This window comes from Mustelus asterias, chromosome 12 (genome assembly GCF_964213995.1).
Source record: "Mustelus asterias chromosome 12, sMusAst1.hap1.1, whole genome shotgun sequence".
Classification (NCBI taxonomy): domain Eukaryota; kingdom Metazoa; phylum Chordata; class Chondrichthyes; order Carcharhiniformes; family Triakidae; genus Mustelus; species Mustelus asterias.
Genome location: NC_135812.1, coordinates 9,071,597 through 9,098,985, shown reverse-complemented (window position 1 = coordinate 9,098,985; position 27,389 = coordinate 9,071,597). Strand labels below are relative to the sequence as shown.

Genomic DNA, 27,389 nt, shown 5'->3' with positions numbered 1-27,389 from the left:
ATTTCCTTACCTTGTCTGAAGTGATGGCGCAGTGATGAATGGACAAAGGCCACACGGGGGGGGGAGCGCCTGACACAGACACACACACTCTGACACACACGCGTGCGCACACACACACACACACTCTGACGCACACACACGCGCACACACGCGCACACACGCGCAGACACACACTGACACACACTGACACACATGCACACACACACAGACGCACTCTGACACAGACACACTTTGACACAGACACACTTTGGCACACACTGACACAGACACACACACGCATATACTCTGACACACACACACACACAAACAGACACGCAAATATATTCACACACACACACTCTGACACACACGCACGCATGCACAAACACACACACACACTAAAACAGACACACACACGCATACTCTGACATATACACACAAACAGACATGCAAACACTGACACACACACACACACTGACACGCATGCACACACACACACACAGACACTCTGACACAGACACACACACACACATACTCTGACACACACACAAACAGACACAAAAACAGACACGCAAACACACTCTGACACGCACACACACGCACACACACAGTGATCGACAAGGATTGTGAATGTGGTTCAGTTTGCCTTGTACATACAAAACAGTTAATGGCGATAGAGTACAGCATGTGGAGGCTATTAAAGTTCAAGTTAATTTATTGGTCACAAGTAAGGCTTACATTAACACTGCAATGAAATTACTGTGAAATTCCCCCAATTAACCTAGTTAGGAGCAGCTATCCATGATAGAGGGAGTAATAGGAAGTATCATTTATTGCAAGTGGATTAGTGATTTAACCCCAGTAAAAATAAAAACCAAGGTTCAAAAATAAATGCCATTGTTAATTAGTTAAAACCCGATAAACATCAAATAAAGAATGTCAGAGAAACTAACAGGATAGGAGGCCATTCAGCCCATCTTGGCTGTGCCAGTGCTAGCTCTCCCAGGAGGATTATCACACTGTGATTGGGAGGTTGTAGTGGTGAGTTGGGGGTGTTTGAAATAGACGAGGTAGCGGGCGCTGGAGACACACCCACTGTGGGGCACAGCTTTTCCCAGGTTTCAATCAACTCCCACTCGCTCCCCCCCCACTCCCGGATTCCGAGGCTCAGTTCACATCATAGCCTCCCAGGTTCACCAGGAGGTCATTGTAGCATCGTCACCTTGTCTCTCTCCCGTGGGTCTTTAAGCAGCAAACCTGGAAGAGAAACAGAATTCAAATGAATTTTCTTTAACCAAACTCTTGCAATTGGAAGCGGCGACTCACCTCCACCCCAGATGTGTCGGCTTCTCGTGAGGGGTACTTTGTCCAAGCAGTCACTCCTTCAGCCTGGAGTTCAAGATGGTGATGGCCACACAGGAACATCAATAAATCTTGGAATATTTAGTCCATGAGGAGATCCATTTGATTGACACTCTCTCTCTCTCTCCAGGGTTTGCTGTCTGCAGCGCATACAAGCTGCAGAATGCAGTGTAGCAAACTGCCCAGGATTCTTTTAATATAACTATTATGGATGTAGGGGGATTGCCCCATTAAGAGAAATGGGTCAGGTGACCCAGGACTCAAGCTCTACCCTGCTGAAGCTTGCCTTGCCAGCCTGATGCAGACAGTGTGAGAGAATAGACATGTCAATAAACAGTTCCAGTTAGTTTACTTCCATTTACCTTGTGGCCTTTTATTAGCCTCGATATCAGACCTCAAACATAATCCACACCGGCAACCTCGACCTCCTTGAAGGACAAGGGCAGGAGGCTGAACACTAACCTCAAAGGCATAAGACATAGGAGCAGAATTAGGCCACTCGGCCCATCGAGTCTTCTCCGCCATTCAATCATGGCTGATATTTTTCTCATCCCCATTCTCCTGCCTTTTCCCCATAACCCCTGATCCCCTTATTAATCAAGAACCTATCTATCTCTGTCTTAAAGACACTCAATGACCTGGCCTCCACAGCCTTCTGCGGCAAAGAGTTCCACACATTCACCACTCTCTGGTTGAAGAAATTCCTCCTCATCTCTATTCTAAAGGATCATCCCTTTAGCCTGAGGTTGTGCCCTCTGGTTCTAGTTTTTCCTACTAGCGGAAACATCCTCTCCACGTCCACTCTATCCAGGCCTCGCAGTATCCTGTTAGTTTCAATAAGATCTCCCCTCACCCTTCTAAACTCCAACGAGTACAGACCCAGAGTCCTCAACCGTTCCCCATACGACAAGCTCTTCATTCCAGGGATCATTCTTGTGAACCTCCTCTGGACCCTTTCCAAGGCCAGCACATCCTTCCTTAGATACGGGGCCCAAAATTGCTCACAATACTCCAAATGGGGTCTGATCAGAGCCTTATAAAGCCTCAGAAGTACATCCCTGCTCTTGTATTCCAGCCCTCTCGACATGAATGCTCATATTGCATTGGTCTTCCTGACTTGGGAATACAGTCATTGTTCCGTGACTGTCACTAGGTCAAAATCCTGGAACTCTCTGCTGAACAGCACTGTGGGAATAATTTCCACAGCTGAAACTGCGGCAGTTCAAGGCAGCCGATCACCACCAGCTTCTCAAGAGGGAACTAGGGATGGTTAATCAATGCTGCTCTTGCTCACACCCAGAGAATGAATGAAAAAGACCGACCTGGCATTGACACCTAGTGTTCCCAGTACGACAGTCGCCAACGAGTCACATTACTGTGCATCTTCTACGTTTAGTCATCACCCACAGAGTCATCTTTTGCTTCGAGTCAGTGGCTGGCGCGTAGCGGACATTGTTCATCTTCTCGAAACCCAGCGACCTCATCACGCAAGCACGGCGATGGCTGAATGTGTCAAAGGTGAATTTGCCGTGGTACGCCCCCGTGCCACTTTTACCTGGGGGTAAAGACCAGAGGAATCATAGAATCCCTACAATGCAGAAGGAGGCCATTTGGCCCATCGAGTCTGTACCGACCACAATCCTACCTAGGCCCTATCCCCATAACCCTACATTATAAAACACCAGCACAGCTTCTGTGGTGACCCATCATCAGAAAGGCCTCATGTTGCGAAGATGGAGCTCAGTCCCTTCAATGCAGGCTCAGGTCAATTAGAGTATCAGGGTGGCTTTTTCGGAGGAGGATAAAGTGGGATTGGGATTGGAAGACGTTTTCTAACCCTGGGGAATTCCAGGAAGCACTTGGCCGTATCAGGTGATGCCAGCTCTACAGGCCCCCCCCACACCCCTCCCTCCCAAAGTTGGATGGGCTAGAATGGGCGGAATGGCCTTCCTCCCCTGCATTTATTTTGTGAGCGACTCTATCCACAGTTCTGAGCTCCCATTTAGAAAATGCCTTCTGCAACCAGGCATCCCACAGCTGGGGCGAACGCCAACAACTGGATTAACAGCGTTCCTGGAGCAACCACATTCACTCCCATCAGATTCCCAATTCCAGAGTGGGATGGGTCAACAGCTGAAGGTGTCTGGATTACCAGAGCAATGTTTATGCCCAGTAAATGAGGAATAAATTGCAGGAACCAGACTCTCTCATGTAAAAACGGTGCAGCTTTCAGTGCTCTCTCCTTGACTCCGGTGTCACACCCTGCAATCCCACTCAAACGGGAAGTGAAACGGAGACACAGGGGAAAGGAAAGCGACTGTGGTAACACAGGAAATGCAGGGGCCAATTACCATAGAATCATAGAATCCCTACAGTGCAGGAGGAGGCCATTCGGCCCATCGAGTCTGCACCGACCACAATCCCACCCAGGCCCTATCCCCGTAACCTCATGTATTTAGCCTCGCTAATCTCCCTAGCTAGTTACCAGATAATCTCTTTCATAGAGTCGTAATATCCCTACAGTGCAGGAGGAGGCCATTCGGCCCATCGAGTCTGCACCGACTCTCCAACCGAGTATCTGACCCAAGTCCATTCCTCCATCCTATCCCCGTAATCCCACACATTTACCATGGCCAATCCCCCGAACCTACACATCTTGAGACACTAAATGGGCAATTTACCACGGCCAATCCACCTGACCACCACATCTTTCGGACTGTGGGAGGAAACTGGAGGAAACCCACGTAGACACGGGGAGAACGTGCAGACTCCACACAGACAGTGACCCAAGCCGGGAATCGAACCCAGGTCCCTGGCGCTGTGAGGCAGCAGTGCTAACCACTGTGCCACCGTGCTGTCCACAAAGGGATTGATGTAATGATGATACAAACTATATTTAACACAGCAGCATCTCTTTTAATCCCAAATTTTAATTCAGATTTCACCATCTGCTGTGGAGGGATTCGAACCCGGGTCCCTAGAACTTTACTCTGAGTCGATGGATTACGAATCCAGTGACAATACCACTGCATCACATTTGCATTATCTTTCTGTGATATGCATCGAGGGGGAAATACCGACTTGGACACTTCCTGCTCTCCCTCAAAATAGTGTTCGCCCAATAATTGAAAGAGTAAGAATGTTCTCCTACCCCCTGTACACAAGGATGGCTTCCATGTAGATAGCCATGATGTGGAGCTGCCGGCGTTGGACTGGGGGGACACAGTAAGTAGTCTCACAACACCAGGTTAAAGTTCAACAGGTTTATTTGGTAGCACGAGCTTTCGGAGCGCTGCCCCTTCATCAGGTGCTCTGAAAGCTCGTGCTACCAAATAAGCCCATTGGACTTTAACCTGGTGTTGAGAGACTACTTACTGTCCATATCGGTACTAACATGGGGAACCAGTCCTGCAACAATAACCAAGGATGCCTTTCATCAAAGCATCTTGTTCTCCTCTTTCCAATGTGGCTCATTCAGTCCGACCCTCCCTGCAGGACAGACAGAAATGTAAACAAACGTTCTGAACTCACCAACACCCCCAAACGGCAACGTGTCGACAGTGTAATGGATCATGCAGTCATTTACAGTTACACCACCACTGGAAGTCTGTGCGATCATTCTCTTGATTAGCTGCAGAGAGAGAGGCAGAAATAATCATCAGTTTATAACATTGAACAATCCAGTTGGCTCCAGATTCCCAGTTGGCGAGTAACTCACCTCCAGATTCTCCAAAGCCTGTCCACCATCTACAAAGGCACAAGTCAGAGGTCTGGTGGAATACTCTCCACTTGCCTGCATGAGTGCAGCTCCAACAACACCCAAGATGCTTAATGCCATCCAGGACAAAACAGCCTTGGTTTATTGGAATTCCTTCCACCACCACACAGTGGCAGCAGTGTGTACAATCTACAAGGTGCAGCCACTCACCAAGGCCCCACTCACCGCACCTTCTAAACCCTGGACCTCAATTACCTGGAAAGACAAGGACGTCAGATACATGGGGACACCACCACCCAAAGCGCACAACACCCTGACTTGGAACGATATCGCCATTGCTTCACTGTCGCTAGGTCAAAATCCTGGAGCTTCCTTCCTAACAGCACTGTGGGTGTACCTACACCACACAGACTGCAGCGTTTCAACAAGATTCACCAGCACATTCTCAAGGGCGTTAAAGCTGGAGTGGCCAGTGATGCTGACATCCGGTCAATGAATACAAAACGTTACACCTGTTTCCTCAATGTCAAATGACGCTGCTGTAAAAACGTGGATTAATAAAACCACGCGCAGTTATAATCACAACTTTAACATCATAAATCATCCAAACAATCGCGACACAGGAACAGAGCGAGCCACACAACAAGTGAGCAAAATATTAGTCATGGACATAAGCTTTAAGCAGCGTTACAAGAGTGGGGGGTGGGGGGGGCAGTGGTTTGGCCTGAGGGATGGGGGAGAGGGAGGGGGGGCAGTAATTTGGGCTGGGGGTAGGAGGGGGGGGGGGGTTCGGAATTCCTGAGCTCAGGATGGATATGGCTGAAGGCAGAGTTCCTAAATGTGACCAGGTCTGGTATCTCACACCTTCACCACGGTCCATCTCACAGCAGCCGTGTCAGAGCCACTGCGATCCCGTCTCCCAGGATTTTCATCCAGGGCTTGGTTCATTTCACAGCGTGTCCAGGATGAGTGGGAGCGCCAGAAGAAGAAACCGGATTAAATGAAGGCTGCGCGGCAGCGTCACGTGTTGGAGTTCGCAGGAACAGTTCCTTCACAGTCAGTTCCTGATCTCAGCCGGGCTGCTGCAGCGAGGCTGGAAGTTGGAGGTAAAGTTCTCTCTCAATGGGAGGTGCTGAGGATGGCCACTAGACCACGATTTGGCCTTCCGGGGAGACCTGGGAGGTGTTGGTGGCCTGTCCTCTCGGTTGAAGGGTTTGGAAGGTTCAAACACGACTTCTAAAAGCTCAATTTCCCACTTCCCACCTTTCCTGAAGGAATTCCGTCCTTGCTGTGATTATAGTTCCCCGGGTGTCAGACCCCCATTGGTTCTCCATTCGGAATCGGACAGGATAATCGAGCTCACTCAGCAGGGACCGTGTGGGGGGGAGGGACCCTGGTTAATTTGTCCCTTTCTAACCCAGGGCCGCTGAGGCACGGGGCCGGCCCCAGATCAGGAAACTGGTCACAGACCCAGGGTTAAAAGTGGGGCCTGTTCCTGGTGTGACTGTGTTGGCCTCTCACTGGATGAACCGACTCCCTGTCTCCCCGGCTCTGCACGCACCGTGACAACAGTTAGTTCAAAGAAAACGCGGAGAGCGATACACGTCAAACTGCTAAAGGGAAGGGAGCAGCCAGAAGGTTCCGGTCTCGGAGACCAACGCACCGAACACAAAGCAGCTCCAGAGGCTGCAATCCTCACCTTATTGTTGTGAGAGAAGACGTAGAGAGCCAGAGGCTTGTCCCTCTTGTTGATGAAGCTAATGGCTTCGTCGGCACTACCGACCGTGACTATCGGCAGCAGGGGGCCAAAGATCTCCTCCTGCATGATCTTGGAGCCGGGATCCACGTCCGTCACGATTGTGGGAGTTGAGCAAATATTAACAAGAGGCTCCGTTTAGTAATTTAAGAAGTTCTCTCCAATCAGTGACCAAATGAGCATCTGGTGAGATAGTTAATGCATTGATTTCAATTTCCCAAAGCTCCCTAGATTCAGGGAGGTCCCATTAGATTGGAAGATAGCAAATGTAACTCCATTATTCATTGAAGGAGAGAGACAGAAAGCCAGAAACTACAGGGCAGTTAGCTTAACATCAGCCACAGGGAAAATGGTAGAATCCATTATTAAAGGGGTTACAACAGGGCACTTGATTACTTTGAGCTTATTCAGGCAGAGTCAACATGGTTTTGTGACAGGCAAATCATGTTTAACCAATTTATGGGAGTTTTTTGAGGAAGTAACATCTGCTGTGGATAAAGGGGAACCAGTGGATGTACTGTACTTAGATTTCCAGAGGGCATTTGATAAAGTGCCACATCAAAGGTTATTGTGTGAAATAAAAGCTCCTGGTATAGGGGGCAACATATTGGCATGGATAGAAGATTGGCTGGTGAACAGGAAGCAGAGAGTAGGCACAAGTGGGTCATTTTCAGGTCGCTAAGATGTAATAAGTGATGTGCCACAGGGATCAGTGCTGGGACCTCAATTGTTTACAATTTATATAAATAACTTGCATGAAGGGATGGTTGTGGAATTTGCTGATGACACAGAGAGAGATGGAAAGTAAGTTGTGAAGGGGACATAAGGAGGCTACAGAAAGATATAAATAAGTTCAGTGAGTGGACAGTAGGATATCGGGGTCGGGGGGGGGCGGAGAAAGGATGCAGATTTGAGATTACCGTCAGATTAACCACGATCTTATTAAGTGGCAGGTTCGAGGGGCTGAATGGCATCCTCCCGCTCCCTGTTCCTATGCCCATCTGCCTCTCCGTATCAGAATGCTCAGCACTGGGACATTAGCAGAATGGGATGTGGAAAATCCAGTCCCTGCTTCTTTGACACCATATGGATGTGGAAATGATTGAAAGGGTGCAGAGGAGATTTACAAGGATGTTGCCTGGATTGAGTGGCATGCCTTATGAGGATAGGCTGAGGGAGCTCGGTCTTTTCTCCTTGGAGAGACGTAGGATGAGAGGAGACCTAATAGAGGTATATAAGATGTTGAGAGGCATAGATCGGGTGGACTCTCAGAGGCTTTTTCCCAGGGTAGAAAAGGCTGGTACGAGAGGACACAGGTTTAAGGTGCTGGGGGGTAGGTACAGGGGAAATGTTAGGGGGAAGCTTTTCACAGAGGGTGGTGGGCGAGTGGAATCGGCTGCCGTCAGTGGTGGTGGAGGCAAACTCAATAGGGACTTTTAAGAGACACCTGGATGAGTACATGGGACTTAATAGGATGGAGGGTTATAGGTAGGCCTAAAAGGTAGGGATATGTTCGGCACAACTTGTGGGGCCGAAGGGCCTGTTTTGTGCTGTAGTTTTTTCTATGTTTCTATATCCAGGGAGAAGTCACCAATATAAGTATGGGAAATAGAACATGGGGTGAGAGGATATTAAAGTTCAGCTGTCGGTGTACAACATCTACTCTTCCTCCCAGCCCATCCCCGATCCACAGCTTAGCGCACCCTCAGCCTGTGCTCCAACCTGGACACCTGCCCCCGCCCCCACTCCCCACCCTTCCCAAGACACCCATGAGCTGTCGATATAAGGAATAACAACTACAGATTCAAGGTTTTGGGAAAGGGATGCAGGAGGAATTTGAGGAAGAATTGTTTGTTGAGAAAGTGGTAAGGATCTGGAACTCGCTGTCTCTGTCACCCTCGTGGGCAATCAACTCATTTCAATCGACGGGCACCTGAAGGAAATAGACTTGCAGGGCCACAGGGATAAGAGTGGAGGCAGATGGGACTGACTGGACTGAGCGGCACGGTGGCACAGTGGTTAGCACTGCTACCTCACAGCGCCTGGGACCTGGGTTCAATTCCCAGGCTTGGGTCACTGTCTGTGTGGAGTCTGCACGATCTCCCCGTGTCTGCGTGGGTTTCCTCCGGGTGCTCCGGTTTCCTCCCACACTCCAAAGATGTGCGCGTTATGTTGATTGGACATGCTAAATTGACCCTAGTATCAGGGAGTTTAGCAGGGTAAATATGAGGGCCTAGAGGGCCTGGGTGGGATTGCGGTCGGCGCAGACTCGATGGGCCAAATGGCCTCCTTCTGAACCGTAGGGATTCTATGACTTATCCATGGAGAGCTAGCCGAGACTAGATGGGCTTTATGGCCTCCTTCTGTGCAGTAAACGTCTATGAATTTATTGGCTGTAACGCATTTTAAAAGAAAAGGAGAGAGTTATGAAGAGTGTGACAGAGGTCAACTCAGTTCCATGAGATAATATTCACCCAGACTGCATCATCCAGAGCAGCTGGGTCAATGGTCACACTTCACCTCCCACAGCCTATACAATACCTATGTAAAGATTCTCTTCATCACTTTGACCACCGTACACAACGCTCGCTCCCTCCAGCAAAGACATCAGCCTCTTAAAATGTCGCTGGTTGACAATACGCCCATAATCCGGGGATTTCTGGGGATCAGCTCCGTAGAATTCCTGGAACAGACCGAGTAAGGAATGGTCAGACAGGGAAACACCCCAATGGCCATCTTGATGCTGCAACGTGAGGGGGCAACGTCTAATCGAGTGGATCAATAATAAGGAATTAGACACAAGACGGCAGCAAGTCTGGGCAGACAAACAGCCTTTTGCCAAAATTAGTCCCTTATCAAAGTGAAATCAATGGTGACCCCACACACATTCGAGTTTTGTATAAAGTTCTTCCATTCCCCTCAGCATTGAGAGAATTTGAATTCCACATTAAAATTCTGGGAATTAGATTTAACAAATCGGGAAAAGTGAGGATGAAGCTGTTGGATTGCTGGAAAACTCCAACTGGTTCACCAATGTGCTTCCCGGAGGGAAAGGTCCCATCTTTACCCAGTCTGGGACTCTGCATGATGTGGAGTGGGTTCGTAACAAGCGTTCTCCAAGGCGGCCTTCACGACACACGACGGCGCAGAGTCGCTGAGCAGAGACTGATAGCCAAGTTCCGCACACACGAGGACGGCCTCAACCGAGATATTGGGTTCATGTCACATTATTTGTAACCCCCACAGCCTGCCTGGACCTGCAGAGTTTCACTGGCTCTCTTGTCTGGAGACAATACACATCTTTTTAGCCTGTCTTGATGCTCTCTCCACTCACATTGTTTATATCTTAAAGACTTGATTAGCTGTAAGTATTCGCATTCCAAACATTATTCATGTAAATTGAGTTTGTGTCTTTATATGCCCTGTTTGTGAACAGAATTCCCACTCACCTGAAGAAGGGGCTTGGAGCTCCGAAAGCTTGTGTGGCTTTTGCTACCAAATAAACCTGTTGGACTTTAACCTGGTGTTGTTAAACTTCTTACTGTCTCTACATGATTCCAGACACGCACCAACACGCTTGACCCTTAACTGCCCTTTGAGATGGTCGAGTGAACCAATCAGCTGCGAGCAAATTATTACCGAAGGCTCAGGAAGGAAGCCCATCATCTTCTCAAAAGCATCTCTGGGTGGTTAATAAATGCCAGTCTTACAGCAATGCCCACAGCCTGGGACCGGGTTAAACAACACAGGGCATCGACCATCCTTTCCCATTCAAAGAATCTCATTCCCAATTCGATTCCTTGAGGGTGAGTAATTGGTGGCCATTCTTTGTATTCATTCCCGGGATGTGGGCTACGCTGGCGCGGCCAACATTCATTACCCATCCCCATTCCTAATTGCCCTCGAGAAGGTGGGAGTGAGCAGCCTTCTTGAACCCCTGCAGTCCAAGACTGCAACAGCAGACAGTCCACAGATACTTCAGACACTGGGACCCTGTTCAATCCGACACACATTACGGAGGAGATTGGTTTAAAATTATGAAGCGATGGAATTTGTTGGAAACTGGCAAATTCCCGTGGGTGAAAGAGGATCATGAGGAACATTAGAATCAAGTTAAACCGAATGAGTCGGGGCAGAGAGGGGGAGAGCTGTTTGTTTGACACGGGTGATGGTTTTGGGGTCACTCCAGTGGAGTTAGTGATGGGATCAGGAGCCACATCAATGTTTAGGAAGAGGTTTGAAAAGTGGTTTAAGGGAAAAGGAGGGATAAAAGGTCAGGCACATGGGATAAGGATGTGTGTGAAGGATAAACACTAACACAGACTGGCTGGGCCTATTTGTGTTGTCATTCTCCGATATATCCTCAGGAACCGACAGAACACCATAATTATTACAGCATCATGTCAACGCTGAGATTTAAACCCCGACTGCAGTGTTATCACACCCTCCTCAACACAGAGACTGGAGCGAGTGAGTGTGAGGAGGCCCGAGTGAGTGAGTGAGTGTGAGGAGACCCAAGTGAGTGAGAGTGAGGAGACCCGAGCGAGTGAGTGTGAGGAGACCCGAGTGAGTGAGTGTGAGGAGACCCGAGCGAGTGAGTGTGAGGAGACCCGAGTGAGTGAGTGTGAGGAGGCCCGAGTGAGTGAGTGTGAGGAGACCCGAGTGAGTGAGTGAGTGTGAGGGGACCCGAGTGAGTGAGTGAGTGTGAGGGGACCCGAGTGAGTGAGTGTGAGGGGACCCGAGTGAGTGTGAGGAGACTCAAGTGAGTGAGTGTGAGGAGACCCGAGTGAGTGAGTGAGTGAGTGGAGACCCGAGTGAGTGAGTGAGTGTGAGGAGACTCAAGTGAGTGAGTGTGAGGACAACTCGCTTCCGAGGACGACTCCCACCCAAACCACATTTTCTTCTTTCAGGTCCCAGTTGACCTGTTGACCCTGCCACAAGACAGAAGAGCCGGAATAGGCCATTCAGCCCATCGAGTCTGCTCCACGTTCCATAACCTGGTGGCACAGTGATTAGCACTGCTGCCTCACAGTGCCAGGGACCCGGTTCGATTCCTGGCTTGGGTCACTGTCTGTGTGGAGTCTGCACATTCTCCCCGTGTCTGCGTGGGTTTCCTCCGGGTGCTCCAGTTTCCTCCCACAGTCCAAAGATGTGCGGGTTAGGTGGATTGGCCGTGCTAAATTGCCCTTTACGGTGTCAGGGGGACGAGCGAGGGAAAATGCATGGGGGTTATGGGGATAGGGCCTGGGTGGGATTGTTATCAGTGCAGACTTGATGGGCTGAATGGCCTCCTTCTGCACTGTAGGATTCAATGATTCGACTGTGGCCTCAACACCATTTTCCTGCCTTTCCTCCATATCCCCCGTCTCCCTGGTCACTCAGGTATCTGTGTAACTGACCCAGCCCCCACTGCCCACTGGCACGAACCCTCTTCGTAACTCACAAAGAGATATGTGCTGATCTTCTTCACCACTGCGTCTTGGATACTTTTATCACACAGGATGTAATCTGGAGCGATGCAGATCTGTCCACAGTTCGTGAACCGTCCCCACGCAATGCGTCTACAAAGAATAAACAAGTTATTCACAAAGTGATCTTATCCAAGTGTAACGTTTTTATAATTCAAATTATGCTCTTAGTCAAGTCAAAGAATCATAGAATCCCTACAGTGCAGAAGGAGGCCATTCGACCCATCGAGTCTGCACCAACAATAATCCCACCCAGCCCCTATCCCCATAACCATGTACTTACCCTAAAGTTTATTTATTAGTCACAAGTATGGCTTACATTAACGCTGCAGTGAAGTTACTGTGAAAATCCCATGGTCGCCACACGCCCTGTTTGGGTCAATGCACCCTAACCAGCAAGTCTTCCAGATTGTGGGAGGAAACCTAGCTAGTCCCCCGACACTAAGGGGCAATTTAGCATGGCCAATCCACCCAACCCGCACACCTTTGGAATGTGGGAGGAAACTGGAGCACCCGGAGGAAACCCACACAGACACGGGGAGAATGTGCAGACTCTGCACAGACGGGAGTCGAGGCGGGAATCGAACCCGGGTCCCTGGCGCTGTGAGGCAGCAGTGCTAACCACTGTACCACCGCTTACTGCAGCAGTGTGACAACTTTGCAACCAGAAACCAACCTGCAGGCGACGTCCAGATCACAGTCGGTGTCGACGTAACAGGGACTTTTGCCTCCAAGTTCCAGGGTCACGGGGGTCAGATGTTTGGCCGCAGCCTCCATTACAATCCGGCCAATGCTGGTACTGCCCGTAAAGAAGATGTGATCAAACTGCTGCTTTAGGAGTTCCGTCGTCTCCTCCACTGCTCCATTGATGACCGGGTAGAGGTCCTGATGGAGGAGGGTGCGTAAAGATAGAAAAAAAACAATGAAATCACTTTACCCTCCCCCAAGGATCACAGTTATACTGTCAATCGCTCAACAGGGGGCGTGGTTAGGCCACTCTGCCCCTCAAACTTACTCCACCATTCAGGTAGATCCGTGCCACAGCTCCACATAGAAACAGGAAATAGGAGCAGGAGAAGGCCATTCGGCCCTTCGAGCTTGCTCTGCCATTCAGTATGATCCTGGCTGATCATCCAACTCAATAGCCTGCTCCCACCTTTCTCCATATCCTTTGATCCCCTTTATCCCAAGAGCTATATCTAACTCCTTCTTGGAAACATACAATGTTTTGGCCTCAACTACCTTCTGTGGTAGTGAATTCCATAGATTCACCACTCTCTGGGTGAAGACATTTCTCCCCATCTCAGTCCTAAAAGATTTACCCCCTTATCCTTAGACTGTGACCCCTGGTTCTGGACATCCCCACCATCAGGAACATCCTTCCTACATCTACCCAGTCTGGTCTTGTTAGAATTTGAAGTTTCTATGAGTTCCCTCTCATTCTTGTAAATTCCAGTGAACTGAAGACCGATAAAAGGAAAGGAAAGTTCTGGTAAATGTTTTATCCCCCACACAGTTACTGGACTATTAATCTTGAACGCTCGCATGGGTTCAAACCCCATTCAGCCAGGCCGAGGGAAAAATCAAAATGTGGGAAATCGAAAGCTGGCATCAGGAAAAATGACCATAAAGTTTTTCAATTGTCGCAAAAACCCAACAGGATAATTAACATCCTTTAGAGAAGGATACTCGTCACACTCACCTTGACCGGGACAAGTGCGAGACTCCAGCCACAGGCCCAGATGGTTGAATCTTAACCACCCTCTGAAGTGGGTCATATAGAATCCCTACAGTGCAGAAGGAGGCCATTCGGCCCATCGAGTCTGCACCAACCACAAACCTACCCAGGTCCTCTTCCCATAATCCCATGCATTTACCCTGCTAGTCCCCCTGACACTAAGGGGCAATTTAGCATGGCCAATCCAGGACATCTTTGGAATGTGGGAGGAAACCAGAGCACCCGGAGGAAACCCACACAGACACGGAGAGAATGTGCAAACTCCACACAGACAATGATCCAAGCCGGGAATCGAACCCAGGTTCCTGGCGCTGTGAGGCAGCAGTACTAACCACTGTGCTACCGTGCTGCAACTACAGCAGTTTAAGAAAGGCAAACTTGCATTGACGTAGCACCTTTCACATCCAAAAGCACGTTACATAGAACATAGAAAAGCTATAGCACAAACAGGCCCTTCGGCCCACAAGTTGCGCCGAACAATTTCCTTACCTTCTAGGCTCATCTATAACCCTCTACCTTACTAACCTCCATGAACCTATCCAAAAGTCTCTTAAAAGACTCAATCGAATCCACTTCCACCACCACTACCGGCAGCCGATTCCACGCACCCACCACCCTCTGAGTTTTTAGACCAGAGGAATCTTTGTAATTCCTTCTTGGCATTGCCCGTCTTTTACCAGGACTCGATAAAAGTCCGAAGCGCGGTTGCTTTGAGCCGCAGCTTTTCCCCCCATCCGGAATAGCGGTGGTCGTCAGGGAGACACAGCTCAAGAATCCACATCTTCACGGTCAGAAGCAACAGTCCCGACTGTCAGCCCCGCTATGTTCACAACCGGGTGTTCCCGGAAAGGGAACAGACAGCATCCGCTGGCATGATCGAGGCCTTCCACGCCCAGCGGGCACCATGGGGACTGGGTATATTATCGACCCCTTTAATCACACTTTGTTTTGATGTTTCAGTTTGAATTAGGGATTCCGTTTACTTTGATACAGTATCTATCGGAGGAGCTGCCTTTTAACTTATCCCTCAATTTGCTGATTTGATTAGTCCAAAAGCACGGTTTTGATATCTTCTAGCTTCTTACAGAAGTATAACTGTTCTCATCGAACTAATCATAGAATCCCTGCAGTGCAGAAAGAGGCCATTCGGCCCATCGAGTCTGCACCAACATTCCAAAAGAGCATCCCACCCTGACCCTCCCCTCTGCCCTATCCCCGTAACCCCATGCATTTACCACGGGTAATCCACCTTATTTACCCATCTGCTGGCACGAAGGGGTAATTTAGCATGGCCAATCCACCTAACCTGCAGATCTTAGGACTGTGGGAGGAAACCGGAGCACCCAGAGGAAACCCACACAGACACGGGGAGAATGTACAAACTCCACACAGACAGTCACCCAATGCCAGAATTGAACCCGGGTCTCTGGCACTTTGAGGCAGCAGCACTAATCACTGTGCCACCGTGCCGCCCCTTACTGAATGAACCCACACGTGTTTACCCAATCCCTTATGAGTGATTGGTGCCTTGCACAGTATCTAAGCCAATAACACAACAGTCCTCAGTGTCGAATCGGTTTTCTTGACGTGTTCCCATCACTGTAATGCCCCTCCCCCCAGTCTGGACTCACCTTGTCCAAGTACTGAGGGAGGAGTTCCGCCAGTAATTGGGCCGTATTCCAACTCACTTCAGACGGCTTCAGGACAACGGCATTCCCTGAGAACGGGATTGTAAAACAAAAGTAATTACTGGCAACCGGCAAAGTATTATGTAGAAAATACAGCACAGAAACAGAACATTCGGGTCAATATGTCCATGCTGGTGTGTTCCATGTGGGCGTCTTTCCAACCAGACCTCATCCAAATCTATCACCTTTTCCTTTTATTCCTTTCTCCCTTACTTACTTATCAAAATTGACGGATGTCATGAAAGACAGACTTCCCTTGCCATTGAAAACTCCAAGACCCAACAGCCCATGTAGTTTTTGGGATTGTTGTGAAATCCATGGAATCTGTCTTGGTTGCGTCTACCAGTTATTGTGCTGAGTGGTGTGTTCTCAACCACAAAGTTTGTCTATAAATTCACATGTATCACATATCCTCTAACATTCAGGGTTAAGAAGATAGATATTGGCCGGAATTCTCCGACATGGGACACCCCGTCCCCCACTGCCAGCGAGATCAGAGAGTTTGACACTCAGCCAAATCTTCATTCACAGCAGTGGGACTGGAGAATCCCGCCTGCGAGCAAGGTTGGAGAATCCGGTCCACAATAGATGTTTTTATCTTTCTGATCTTTGGGCCAGTGGGCTGACGAATGGCAGATGGAGTTTAACTTCGACAAATGCGAGGTGATGCATTTTGGTAGATTGAACCAGGGCAGGACTTACTCAGTTAATGGTAGGGTGTTGGAGAGAGTTACAGAACAAAGAGATCTAGGGGTACATGTTCATAGCTTCTTGAAAGTGGGGTCACAGGTGGACAGAGTGGTGAAGAAGGCTTCAGCATGCTTGGTTTCATCGGTCAGAACATTGAATACAGGAGTTGGAACATCTTGTTGAAGTTGTACAAGACATTGGTAAGGCCACACTTGGAATACTGTGTGCAATTCTGATCATCCTATGATAGAAAGGATATTATTAAACTAGAAAGAGTGCAGAAAAGATTTACTAGGATTACCGGGACTTGATGGATTGAGTTACAAGGAGAGGCTGAATAGACTGGGACTTTTTTCTCTGAAGTGTAGAAGGCTGAGGGATGATCTTATAGAGGTCTATAAAATAATGAGGGGCACAGATCAGCTAGATAGTCAATATCTTTTCCCAAAGATAGGGGAGTCTAAAACTAGAGAGCATAGGTTTAAGGTGAGAGGGGAGAGATACAAAAGTGTCCAGAGGGGCAACTTTTTAACACAGAGGATGGTGAGTGTCTGGAACCAGCTGCCAGAGGTAGTAGTAGAGGCAGGTACAATTGTGTCTTTTAAAAAGCATTTAGATAGTTACATGGGTAAGATGGGTATAGAGGGATATGGGCCAAATGCGGGCAATTGGGACTAGCTTAGGGGTTTTAAAAAAAGGGCAGCATGGACAAGTTGGGCCGAAGGACCTGTTTCCGTGCTGTAAACCTCTATGACTTTTGTAAAGTTATGTTTAGTTTGTACAAAACCCTTGGAGTCTTGAGGCTTAATTCTCTTGGCAAGCATCATAACCTTAGTCTACTTTCAACTGCAGACTTCAACCAAAGGACCCAATTTCCATTATCACGTGAGCAGTAGACTTTGATGTATTGAACCTGTTTAAAGGGTTGTTTATGGAGGTTGGTTTGATTGGAACATTGTAGATAGCATGGTTAAGGGTTATACATTATCATGACTGTTTGTTCCTTGTTTATAATTGAGAAAAGTTCATGCTAATTTTCTTACTATACATGTTGACTATATTCTTAAATAAACTGTTTGCTAAAAACTCCCGAGTGGGTCACTTGAATCAAACCTGAAGTGAAACGTCTCATGCTTATCCACCCAAATTTAAAAGCCAAAATTTAAGATTTAGGCGGCTCCATAGAACACTTGAGTTTCTGACCTGAACTGTAACACTGTGCAGTTATTTCAGACAAGCCCTGTGTTTTATTGTTGCTGAAATGTCGGTAAGCGGCAACTTCTAATTGATACTGAGGCAATATAATGGACAACATGCTTGTTTTTACTCTGGGCTAATGCAGTGTCCTGGGGTTTTAATGATCCTTTGGGATTGATTGAAAGGTCAGGTGTTGCCTGGGGAACAGCTTTCTTTCCCCACAGAAAAGTCCAAGGGCATAATTTTCTGGTTGCGCTCACCGCAAGTCTGGAAAATCCTACCCGAAGTCAATGGACCTTTGCATAGTCCATATCCCGCCCGGTACGATTCCCGTGGCGAGTGGGATGGGAAGATTCTGCCCCAAGGTTTTAGTTTCATTTTGCTCAGAAGCTATTTGAACTTGTGACAGAAAACATTGTTTCCCGTTTCCGTCTCGAAGAGTTGGAAATTCTTCTGCCTGTAAGTTGCTAGCTAGAAGCTGGTGGAGGCAGGCAGTGTCTCTGTCTCTGTCCCTCCAGAGGTGTGCTGAGAATTCCCGGACTGGAAAGCTTCAGAGTTTTCATCCTACGTGTCAAAGGACCAATTTGCAGCAGGTGATGAAAAGCCGTAAAATCCAGCAACACGCGAGCACTGGGGGTGGCACGGTGGCACAGTGGTTAGCACTGCTGCCTCACACCTCCAGGGACCCAGGTTCGATTCCCAGCTTGGGTCACTGTCTGTGCGAAGTCTGCATGTTCTCCCCGTGTTTGCGTGGGTTTCCTCCGGGTGCTCCGGTTTCCTCCCACAATCCGAAAGATGTGCCGGTTAGGTGCATTGGCCGTGCTAAATTCTCCCTCAGTGTACCCGAACAGGCGCCAGAGTGTGGCGACTAGGAGATTTTCACAGTAATTTCATTGCAGTGTTAATGTAAGCCGACCTGTGACACTAATAAATAAGCTTTAAACGTACTACGTATTTTGTGCCAAGTCAAGGAAGGGGTGTTGTTTGACTTGGCACGTCATAGTTATCTAGAATCCCTACAGTGCAGAAGGAGGCCATTTGGCCCATCGAGTCTGCGCCGACCACAATCCCACCCAGGCCCTATTCTCATAACCCCACATATTTATCCTGTTAATCCCCCTGGCACTAAGGGGCAATTTAGCATGGCCAATACACCTAACCAGCACGTCATTCCGACAGTGGGAGGAAACCGGAGCACCCGGAGGAAACCCACGCAGACACGAAGAGAATGTGCAAACTCCACACAGACAGTGACCTGAGGCTGGAATTGAACCCGGGTCCCTGGCACTGTGAGGCAGCAGTAGTAACCAACTGTGCTGCCCTAACTGTTAAGGTTGATATTATATCGTGGTTGATTCATGTAAATGGTAAAAGTTACGCTAATTTTTATTAGATTTTAACCGTGTTCTTAAATAAAGTTTGTTTGATAAAAGTTTCCCAGTGGGTCAGTTGAATCACAGCCGGAGTGGAACACCAATGGCTCACCCATGCCAAAATCAACATGTAAAACTTAGGGTTGAGTCTAACTTCATAAAACTCCTTGGAGTTTCTGGCCGGGCTGATCTGATGCCCTCATTTGCTGCAATACGGATTGCTGAGGCATACATGGATTTCTTGCTCCACCACTCACTCTCCTGTGTCCAAGGAGCAGTTTGGAATCCAGCCAATCCCAGTGTCGTTGGGCTGGAGAGAGAGGAGGGAAGAAGTAAAATCAGCCAGCCTCTGGGCTCCTGGTCACTATCCAAGCCTCCGCTGTGTGCAGGGTGATGAACACAAGTTCAGAGGGAGGGCAAGGCCAGACTCAGCTCCAATTCCCCACAATCATACCTCCAACCCGATTTTCAAGTTTGCCGGTGACACCACCATAGTGGGTCGGATCTCAAACAATGACGAGACAGAGTACAGGAATGAGATAGAATCTGGTGAACTGGTGCGGCAACAATAATCTCTCCCTCAATGTCAACAAAACGACGGAGATTGTCATCGACTTCAGGAAACGTAAAGGAGAGCCTGCCCCTGTCTACATCAATGGGGATGAAGTAGAAAGTGTCAAGAGCTTCAATCTTTTAGGTGTCCAGATCACCAACAACCTGTCCTGGTCCCCCCCATGCCGACACTATGGTTAAGAAAGCCCACCAATGCCTCTACTTTCTCAGAAGACTAAGGAAATTTGGTATGTCAGCTACGACTCTCACCAACTTTTACAGATGCACCATAGAAAGTATTCTTTCTGGTTGTATCACAGCTTGGTATGGCTCCTGCTCTGCCCAAGACCACAAGAAACTGCAAAAGGTCGTGACTGTAGCCCAATCCATCACGCAAACCAGCCTCCCATCCATTGACTCTGTCTCCACATCCCGCTGCCTCGGCAAAGCAACCAGCATAATTAAGGACACCACGCACCCCGGACATTCTCTCTTCCACCTTCTTCTGCCGTGGTTCCCCGTGGACGGCAATGAGAGTCCGTCAATCAGGATAGAGAGTCTGAGTCTTGATCTTCCAGAGTCTGAGTCTTGATCTTCCAGGCAGCAAGGCTTTATTTTCCAATACAAGTCAACAAAGCCGGGATTTCCGGATGAATCCAATGAACCTACTCGCTTGCAGTCTCTTTATACACATTTTAGCTTCTTATCTCATCATTCTTATCTTACATTCAAGGCTATCTTTGCAGACCCAAGGCCACTTTTCGTCGGCCACCATTGTTCACTAGACCTACGTTATCTGTCTTCTTTTGGATTGGTCACTCATGAATGTGTTATGATATCATTGTGGTTTCATCTTGCCTTCTTATGTGAAGTTTGTTATCTATTTAGCCAAGATTGTTATTTGTTCAACCATTGTGGGGCATCCTGCTAAGCTAAGTCTTTTTAAGATGTGTGTTTTCTCCCTTTCTTATGTTCATTTAGGAAATTACTTTCAGCTTCTGCGTGTGTTTGCTTGACTTCTTTTAGCTTTCATGTTCATCCATTGATGATATGTGTGTATCCATGTGTATTAGCCTGGTAAGATAATGTCATAGAATCCCTACAGTGCAGAAGGAGGCCATTCGGCCCATCGAGTCTGCACCGACCACACTCCCACCCAGGCCCTACCCCCACATATTTACCCGCTAATCCCTCTAACCTACGCATCCCAGGACTCTAAGGGGCAATTTTTAACCTGGCCAATCAACCTAACCCGCACATCTTTGGACTGTGGGAGGAAACCGGAGCACCCGGAGGAAACCCACGCAGACACGAGGAGAATGTGCAAACTCCACACGGACAGTGACCCGAGCCGGGAATCGAACCCAGGACCCTGGAGCTGTGAAGCAGCAGTGCTAACCACTGTGCTACCGTGCCTGTCCACTTAAAAGGGTACAAGTGTATGCTTAATAAGATATGGGTATAACAGTATATAGTTATGTGAGAGCTTCTTAGGTAGTGATTATCTTTTCTATGTTAATGATTATCCCTTACACTTCCATCAGGAAAAAGATACAAAAGTCTAAGTCACGTACTAACCGACTCAAGAACAGCTTCTTCCCTGCTGCTGTCAGACTTTTGAATGGACCTACCTCGCATTAAGTTGATCTTTCTCTGCACCCTAGCTATGACTGTAACACTACATTCTGCACTCTCTCCTTTCCTTCTCTATGAACGGTATGCTCTGTCTGTATAGTTTGCAAGAAACAATACTTTTCACTGTGTGCTAATATATATGACAATAATAAATCAAATCAAATCCAGCAGAGATAGATAACTGGGAAAATCATAAGGAAGTAAGCAATCAAAATAAAATTAAACCACAATCCCACATGGGGTTACAGGAATAGGACCTGGGTGGGATTGTGGTCGGTGCAGACTCGATGGGTCAAATGGCCTCCTTCTGCACTCTCGGGATTCTATAATTCACTGATTATCATTTGATCTTTCTGGCAGAGATTGGGAAGTGATGAAGCCAGAGCTTACCTGCTGCAATTGCCCCAACTAAAGGCTGGATCGTAAGGGCCAATGGATAGTTCCAGGCCCCAATGATCAGAACCACTCCCAGAGGTTCTCGATGGATATAGACAGTGTCCATTAACGTCATCATGTTCTTGGACACGTGCTCTGGGGCGGTCCATTCGGGCAGTTTGCTTATAGCCAAAGTCAATTCATTCCGAATGCCTGTCATTTCAAAGACCTCCACAGCAAATGCATTCTGCAAATTCAAAAAGAAAGAAAAATGTTTTTAAGGATCTCTCCCTTTCACAGCCTCCCCCTTATCCATTTCCTCCCTCCCTGGTGAATCGGGTATTGTTCTGCGGCGACCATTTTAAAAGAAAGGGCCTGGCCGCCCAAGGGGGCTTTTCGATCATGTGTGGCTTCACAGCCGAGGACAACACAGTCAATGTCCCCCACACATAACGCACGCATCACTCAACACTACACAGGAGCATTGACATTGGATATCTTTTCAGTTTAGGGTTGGGATCAGCCGCACTTTCCCTGCCATCAACGTGACTGAAGAGCAAAGGTGCTGAATACACAGAGTGTCAGTGCCACAGGAAAGGAGATGATTCAGCTCCCGGCGTAGGACCCCCAGCCACAGTAATATTTATAACAGCAATTACACCAGAAAAAATAAAATGCCGGCTCTCCTAAGATGTCAATCCCATTCTGGAAACGTGTGGTTCTCAATTTATCACCAAGTCCCAACAAATTCCCACCTCATGTTATCAGTTTCAGATTGGAGGAATGGGAACCCAAGGCAACACAGCCCCCCAGGTACGGAGCAGCTTTCAGTATCTCATCTAAATAGCCATTCTTCATGAGATTAGACAGGAGGCTCCGCCTTCTCAACTTTGACCCCTCACCTGAGGTGTGGTGACCCTCAGGTTAAATCACCATCAGTCAGCTCTCCCCCTCAAAGAGGACAGCAGCCTACGGTCATCCAGGACAAGTAGTTTGACCCATGAGGGAGGGGAGGGAGATGGAAATGTCCAAGTTTCATTGAGTGACATTTCTAGTAACAGTCCACGTAGTTTATCAAGAAAGGAAACTGGAGCAGATTTCTTCACTCTCTGGCTCGCTCAAAGGGCAATTGTACCTCAGAATCCCTACAGCGCAGAAGGAGACCATTCAGCCCATCGAGCCTGCACCAACAACAATCCCACCCAGGCCGTTTCACCGTAATCTCACAGATTTACACTGCTAATTCCCCTGACACTAAGGGACAATTTATCATGGCCAATCAACCCAACCCACACACCTTTGGACTGTGGGAGAAAACCGGAGCACCCGGAGGAAACCCACGCAGACACGGGGAGATTGTGCAGACTCCACTCAGACAGGGACCAAGGCCGGGAATCGAACCCGGGTCCCTGGCGCTGTGAGGCAGCAGTGCTAACCACTGTGCCATCGTGCTACCAGTCACCCTGGCAGTGTTCAGATAACTCAAATGCAAGCCAGTGACCTTCCTGGGCTGCCACACTTTTCACCTGCATTCCCTCCACACCCCGACCCATTCAGTTTCTGAGCAAGATGTAATTACCTTCAATTAGTTCAGTCCCAGTTCTTCTTACCCACTCCCCAAACCCGAGAGAAAAACAACTGATTGCAAACACCCAATGGCACAAAGCGTTGGCTCTCCATTCACCAGAATAACTCTGTAGCTGCCCATTTATCAACCGCGCTGCCTTTGATGCCCTGGTCATCAGTAACTTCTGCTCTCTGTCATCCTGGCTGTTTCCCTGGCATGACTCCCATTAAATATTCCAGTCAGCAGTCTCGGGGGAGGATCAGACAATCACGTTGCCAGCGACAACAGCACTGACAGAATCCTAGAACAATGGTAGATGCACAATCGACAGACAGACACACACCTCCTTCCCACTTTCCCTTCCCCTACAGCTTGACATTCGGTTAAGGCAAGAAACCTCGACAGGTTATAAGACCATAAGACATAGGAGCAGAAGTAGGCCATTTGGCCCATCGAGTCCACTCTGCTATTCGATCATGGCTGATATATTTCTCACCCCCATTCTCTTGCTTTTTCCCCCACAACCTTCTGTCCCCTCACCAATCATGAAGCTCTCTCCATCTTAAATACACTCAGTGACCTGGCCTCCAGAGCCTTCTGTGGCAATGAATTCCATAGATTCACCACCCTCTGGCTGAAGAAATTCCTCCTCATCTTGGTTCCATAGGGTCATCCCTTTATTCTGAGGCTGTGCCCTCAGATCCCAGTCTCTCTGACTAATGGAGACACCTTCCCACGTCCACTCTATCCAGGCCTCTCAGTATTCTGTAAATTTCAATGAGATCCCCCATCATTGACCAGATAGAATTTCCCAGGTTAGAGAGGGCCGGAAGAGTTGTGAACGCCCACAACTCCTCCCCATTGTACAGGACTAACCAGCCAATGGGTTGGTGTGAAGATGGTTAAGCCTATGGAAGGAGTATTGGTTTTGCTGTCAGTCAGGCTGTTAACCAGTCGCAGATCCTTCCACTAACACACTCTGTTGTTCAGGGTGCGATGGAACCAAATTAACACTCCAGACTGGAGAGCAAGTAACTGAAATACTTTTAGCAGTGAATGGAAACATGTCCAATTATCATCGCCATCCAGGGGAGATTGCGAAGGGGTTTGTGCAACCTGGCTGAACGCGTGTCAAGAGTGGTTTCAAACCTTGTGCAAGTCCTTTTTGAGCGCCAGTGAGAACTCTTCCTTTCTCTCTGTGATCATTCTCTCCAATGCCTTCAGCTGCTGAATGCGGAATTCCAGAGACCGGGTTTTCCCCTGATTGTAGGCGTCTCTCGCACCGGATACAACGAGATTGATCTGGTCCATGATGCGACAACCCCTGCCAAGGAAGACAAAGCAATGGTCAGTGTGATAAACCCCAGGACTTACATGGGGGGGAAATCCCTGACTCACCTCCCAGTAGGACTCAGAATACGAGCTCCCTGGGTGATTGGTAATTACCTTACCAGGTGGAACTCGTATCCCGAGCCCATTGAAGCAGCAATAAAAGGATTGCTAAGCAGAAAGCTCAGAAGCAATGAAAAAAAAACAAAGCTGCTTACAACTGCAGAGAACATGATTTAAAAAATACATTTCTTAAAGACACACTAGCATCACTGTCACTGAAACAGGAAATGGATGATGGATCAGTCAGTATCTAACCGACACAAGGTTAATGTTTCAGCTCTAACCCATGACCTGCATCTGATATAACTCCGAGTCTTCCTCCATCACTGCTTCCACTCCTGTGCTTGTTTCTTCACCAAGAAATCTCCTTCCTCACACCCAACTCTGTAAATCTGACTCCGGTCTCCCGTCTGCTCACTCCTCCTGGACCCCCCGACACATCCCCAGCTTTATCTTCAGCGCGAGCTTTCACAATCATATCAGTAATCTGCACTCCACTCCCCCTTCTTATTTAACCCAAATGGAGAAATTTAGCACCTAATCAGCGGGTCTTTTGGACTGTTTTTTTTAACGTTTATTTACTAGTGTCACAAGTAGGCTTACATTAACACTGCAATGAAGTTACTGTGAAAATCCCCTAGTTGCCAAACTCCGGCAGCTGTTCAGATACACTGAGGGAGAATTTAGCACGGCCAATTCAGCCTAACATCTTTGATTTGATTTGATTTATTATTGTCACATGTATTAACATACAGCGAAAATTATCGTTTCTCATGCGCTATACAGACAAAGCATACCGTTCATAGAGAAGGAAATGAGAGAGTGCAGAATGTAGTGTTACAGCCAAAGCTAGGGTGCGGAGAAATTAATCTTTGGAGTGTGGGAGGAAACCGGAGCACCCGGAGGAAACCCACGCAGACACGGGGAGAATGTGCAGAGTCCGCACAGACAGTGACCCAAGCCGGGAATCGAACCCGGGTCCCTGGCGCTGTGAGGCAGCAGTGCTGACCACTGTGCCACCGTACTGCCCCATTTGTTACAAAATGTTATAGTGCAAGGAGAAGAAGCATTTTCTGCCAATCAATTTTTTTAATTCTTTCATGGGATGTGGGCAGTGTCGAAGAGGCCAGCATTTGTCGTCCATTCTTAATTGTCATCAATTAAATACCTCTTAAGCTCCTTAAAGAGCTCGTCCATTCAGCACTGCAACCTTCACTGATTTTTCAAGCAAGTTCAGACAGTCTTTTGCACAGGTTCACACTGTAAGGATTCTATGATCCTATAATTGTTAGGTGGTTTGGCCATGCTAAATTGCCCCTTCAGGTCCAAAGATGTGTAGCCATGGTAAGATGCGCTTCTGCATCGCAGAGATTCTATGTTTCTTAATTGAGAGTTTAACTCATTTAGAATCGCTACAGTGTAGAAGGAGGTCATTTGGCCGATTGAGTCTGCACCGACTCTCTGAAAGAGGATTTTACCCTGGCCCTCTCCCCCGCCCTATCCCCGTAACATTTCCCATGGCTAATCCACTAACCTACACATCTTGGAACACTAAGGGACCATTTACCATGGCCAATCCACCTAACCTGCAGATCTTTCGGACTGTGGGAGGAAATCGGAGCACCCGGAGGAAACCCACGCAGACACGGGGAGAACGTGCAAATTTCACAGAGACAGTGACCCAAGCCGAAAATCGAACCCGGGTTCTTGGCAGCAGTGCCACCCTGCCACCCTTTCAGGCTTCAAATAAACAGTTGCGTCCGTTTAGCAAGAGTCCGGCTGCCTGATCCCTCAAGGCCTCCCCACCACCGATAAGCTGCAAGTCAGGAATGGAATGCCAGACTCACCTCTTACTGAGAAAGATGCAGCCACACCAATGCCCAGGAAGCTCTGCACCGTCCAAGAGGAAACACTTTGCTCTATGAGAGCCTGGGTACAAGATTTAATATCCACCCATCCATCTCATTGGTGCACGGGGGTAAAATGACCTCATCCGAGCTTATGTCTAACCAGCCTTTCACTATTTAACATGGAGAAACTTCCTGGGAATTCCCAGCATCATGCCTGTGCCAGTTCATAGGATAAGCTCACATCCTTAAAGCCCTGCAAATCATTACCTTTTCAAGCTTTTATCCAATTTCAAGATGCCAGAGAGAGATTGTTATCTCTCTACACGACTGGGTCACAACTTGATAACAATGTCATTTATGGGATATGGGCATCGTTGGTCGGCACAGCATTTATTGCCCATCCCCAGTTACCCTTCAAAAGGTGGTGGTGAGCTGCCTTCTTGAACCGCTGCGGACCCCGGGGTGTAGGTACACCCACAGTGTTGTTAGGTAGGAAATTCCAGGATTTAGACCCAGGGGCAGTGAAGGGGTATCTTTCCATTCTAAACACTTACATTGGGAGTTTCATTGTTGATTGGTGATGTAAGCAGACGTTGTAAATACAACGTATTGAGCAGGCATTGTGCGTATTCTCAAGGTTTGTTATTAATAATCGATGTAGATGAAGGATTATTGGGAAGAATCGGGTAAGCAGATTGCTTTACTCATGACAACAAAGCAAAACTCTGCTTGCCAGATATTAACTTTTCCATTTTGGAGAGTGTTTATTTGATGTGTTTTTGGAAATAGTGTGGTGCTAGTTTCAGGAGTGAAGAAGGGAAAGGGTTAATGTTTTTTTGTACTCAATGTATTTTGTACCTAAAAGGTTGAACTTTGTACCTGGAATGTATCACAAACATAACCCTTCCTTATGGCTAGTCTCCCCTTTGTTTATATTGCTCCTAGTAGTAGTATAAGCCATTTGTTCATGGTTCCCCTGCTTGTTTATATCATTCTGATAAAACAGACAGTTAAATGTAGATGTTGGGTTGTAAGTCTTACTTTTTCCG

The 27,389-nt window shown here is 47.9% G+C and overlaps 1 protein-coding gene across 1 annotated transcript; it reads right to left on the bottom strand.

The window, feature by feature from the left end:
* Nucleotides 1-607: 607 nt before the first annotated feature.
* LOC144501222 (aldehyde dehydrogenase, dimeric NADP-preferring-like) lies at nt 608-26,389 on the bottom strand. The gene is made up of 11 exons (XM_078224672.1): nt 26,338-26,389; nt 24,248-24,422; nt 21,547-21,778; nt 15,653-15,738; nt 12,960-13,168; nt 12,259-12,376; nt 9,357-9,498; nt 6,759-6,925; nt 4,873-4,972; nt 2,664-2,896; nt 608-1,236 (listed from the first exon to the last, which is right to left on the bottom strand). The coding sequence occupies exons 2-10, from the start codon at nt 24,407-24,409 to the stop codon at nt 2,709-2,711; spliced, it is 1,404 nt and encodes a 467-aa protein (XP_078080798.1). The 5' UTR covers nt 24,410-24,422; nt 26,338-26,389; the 3' UTR covers nt 608-1,236; nt 2,664-2,708.
* Between the last annotated feature and the right edge of the window lie 1,000 nt (nt 26,390-27,389).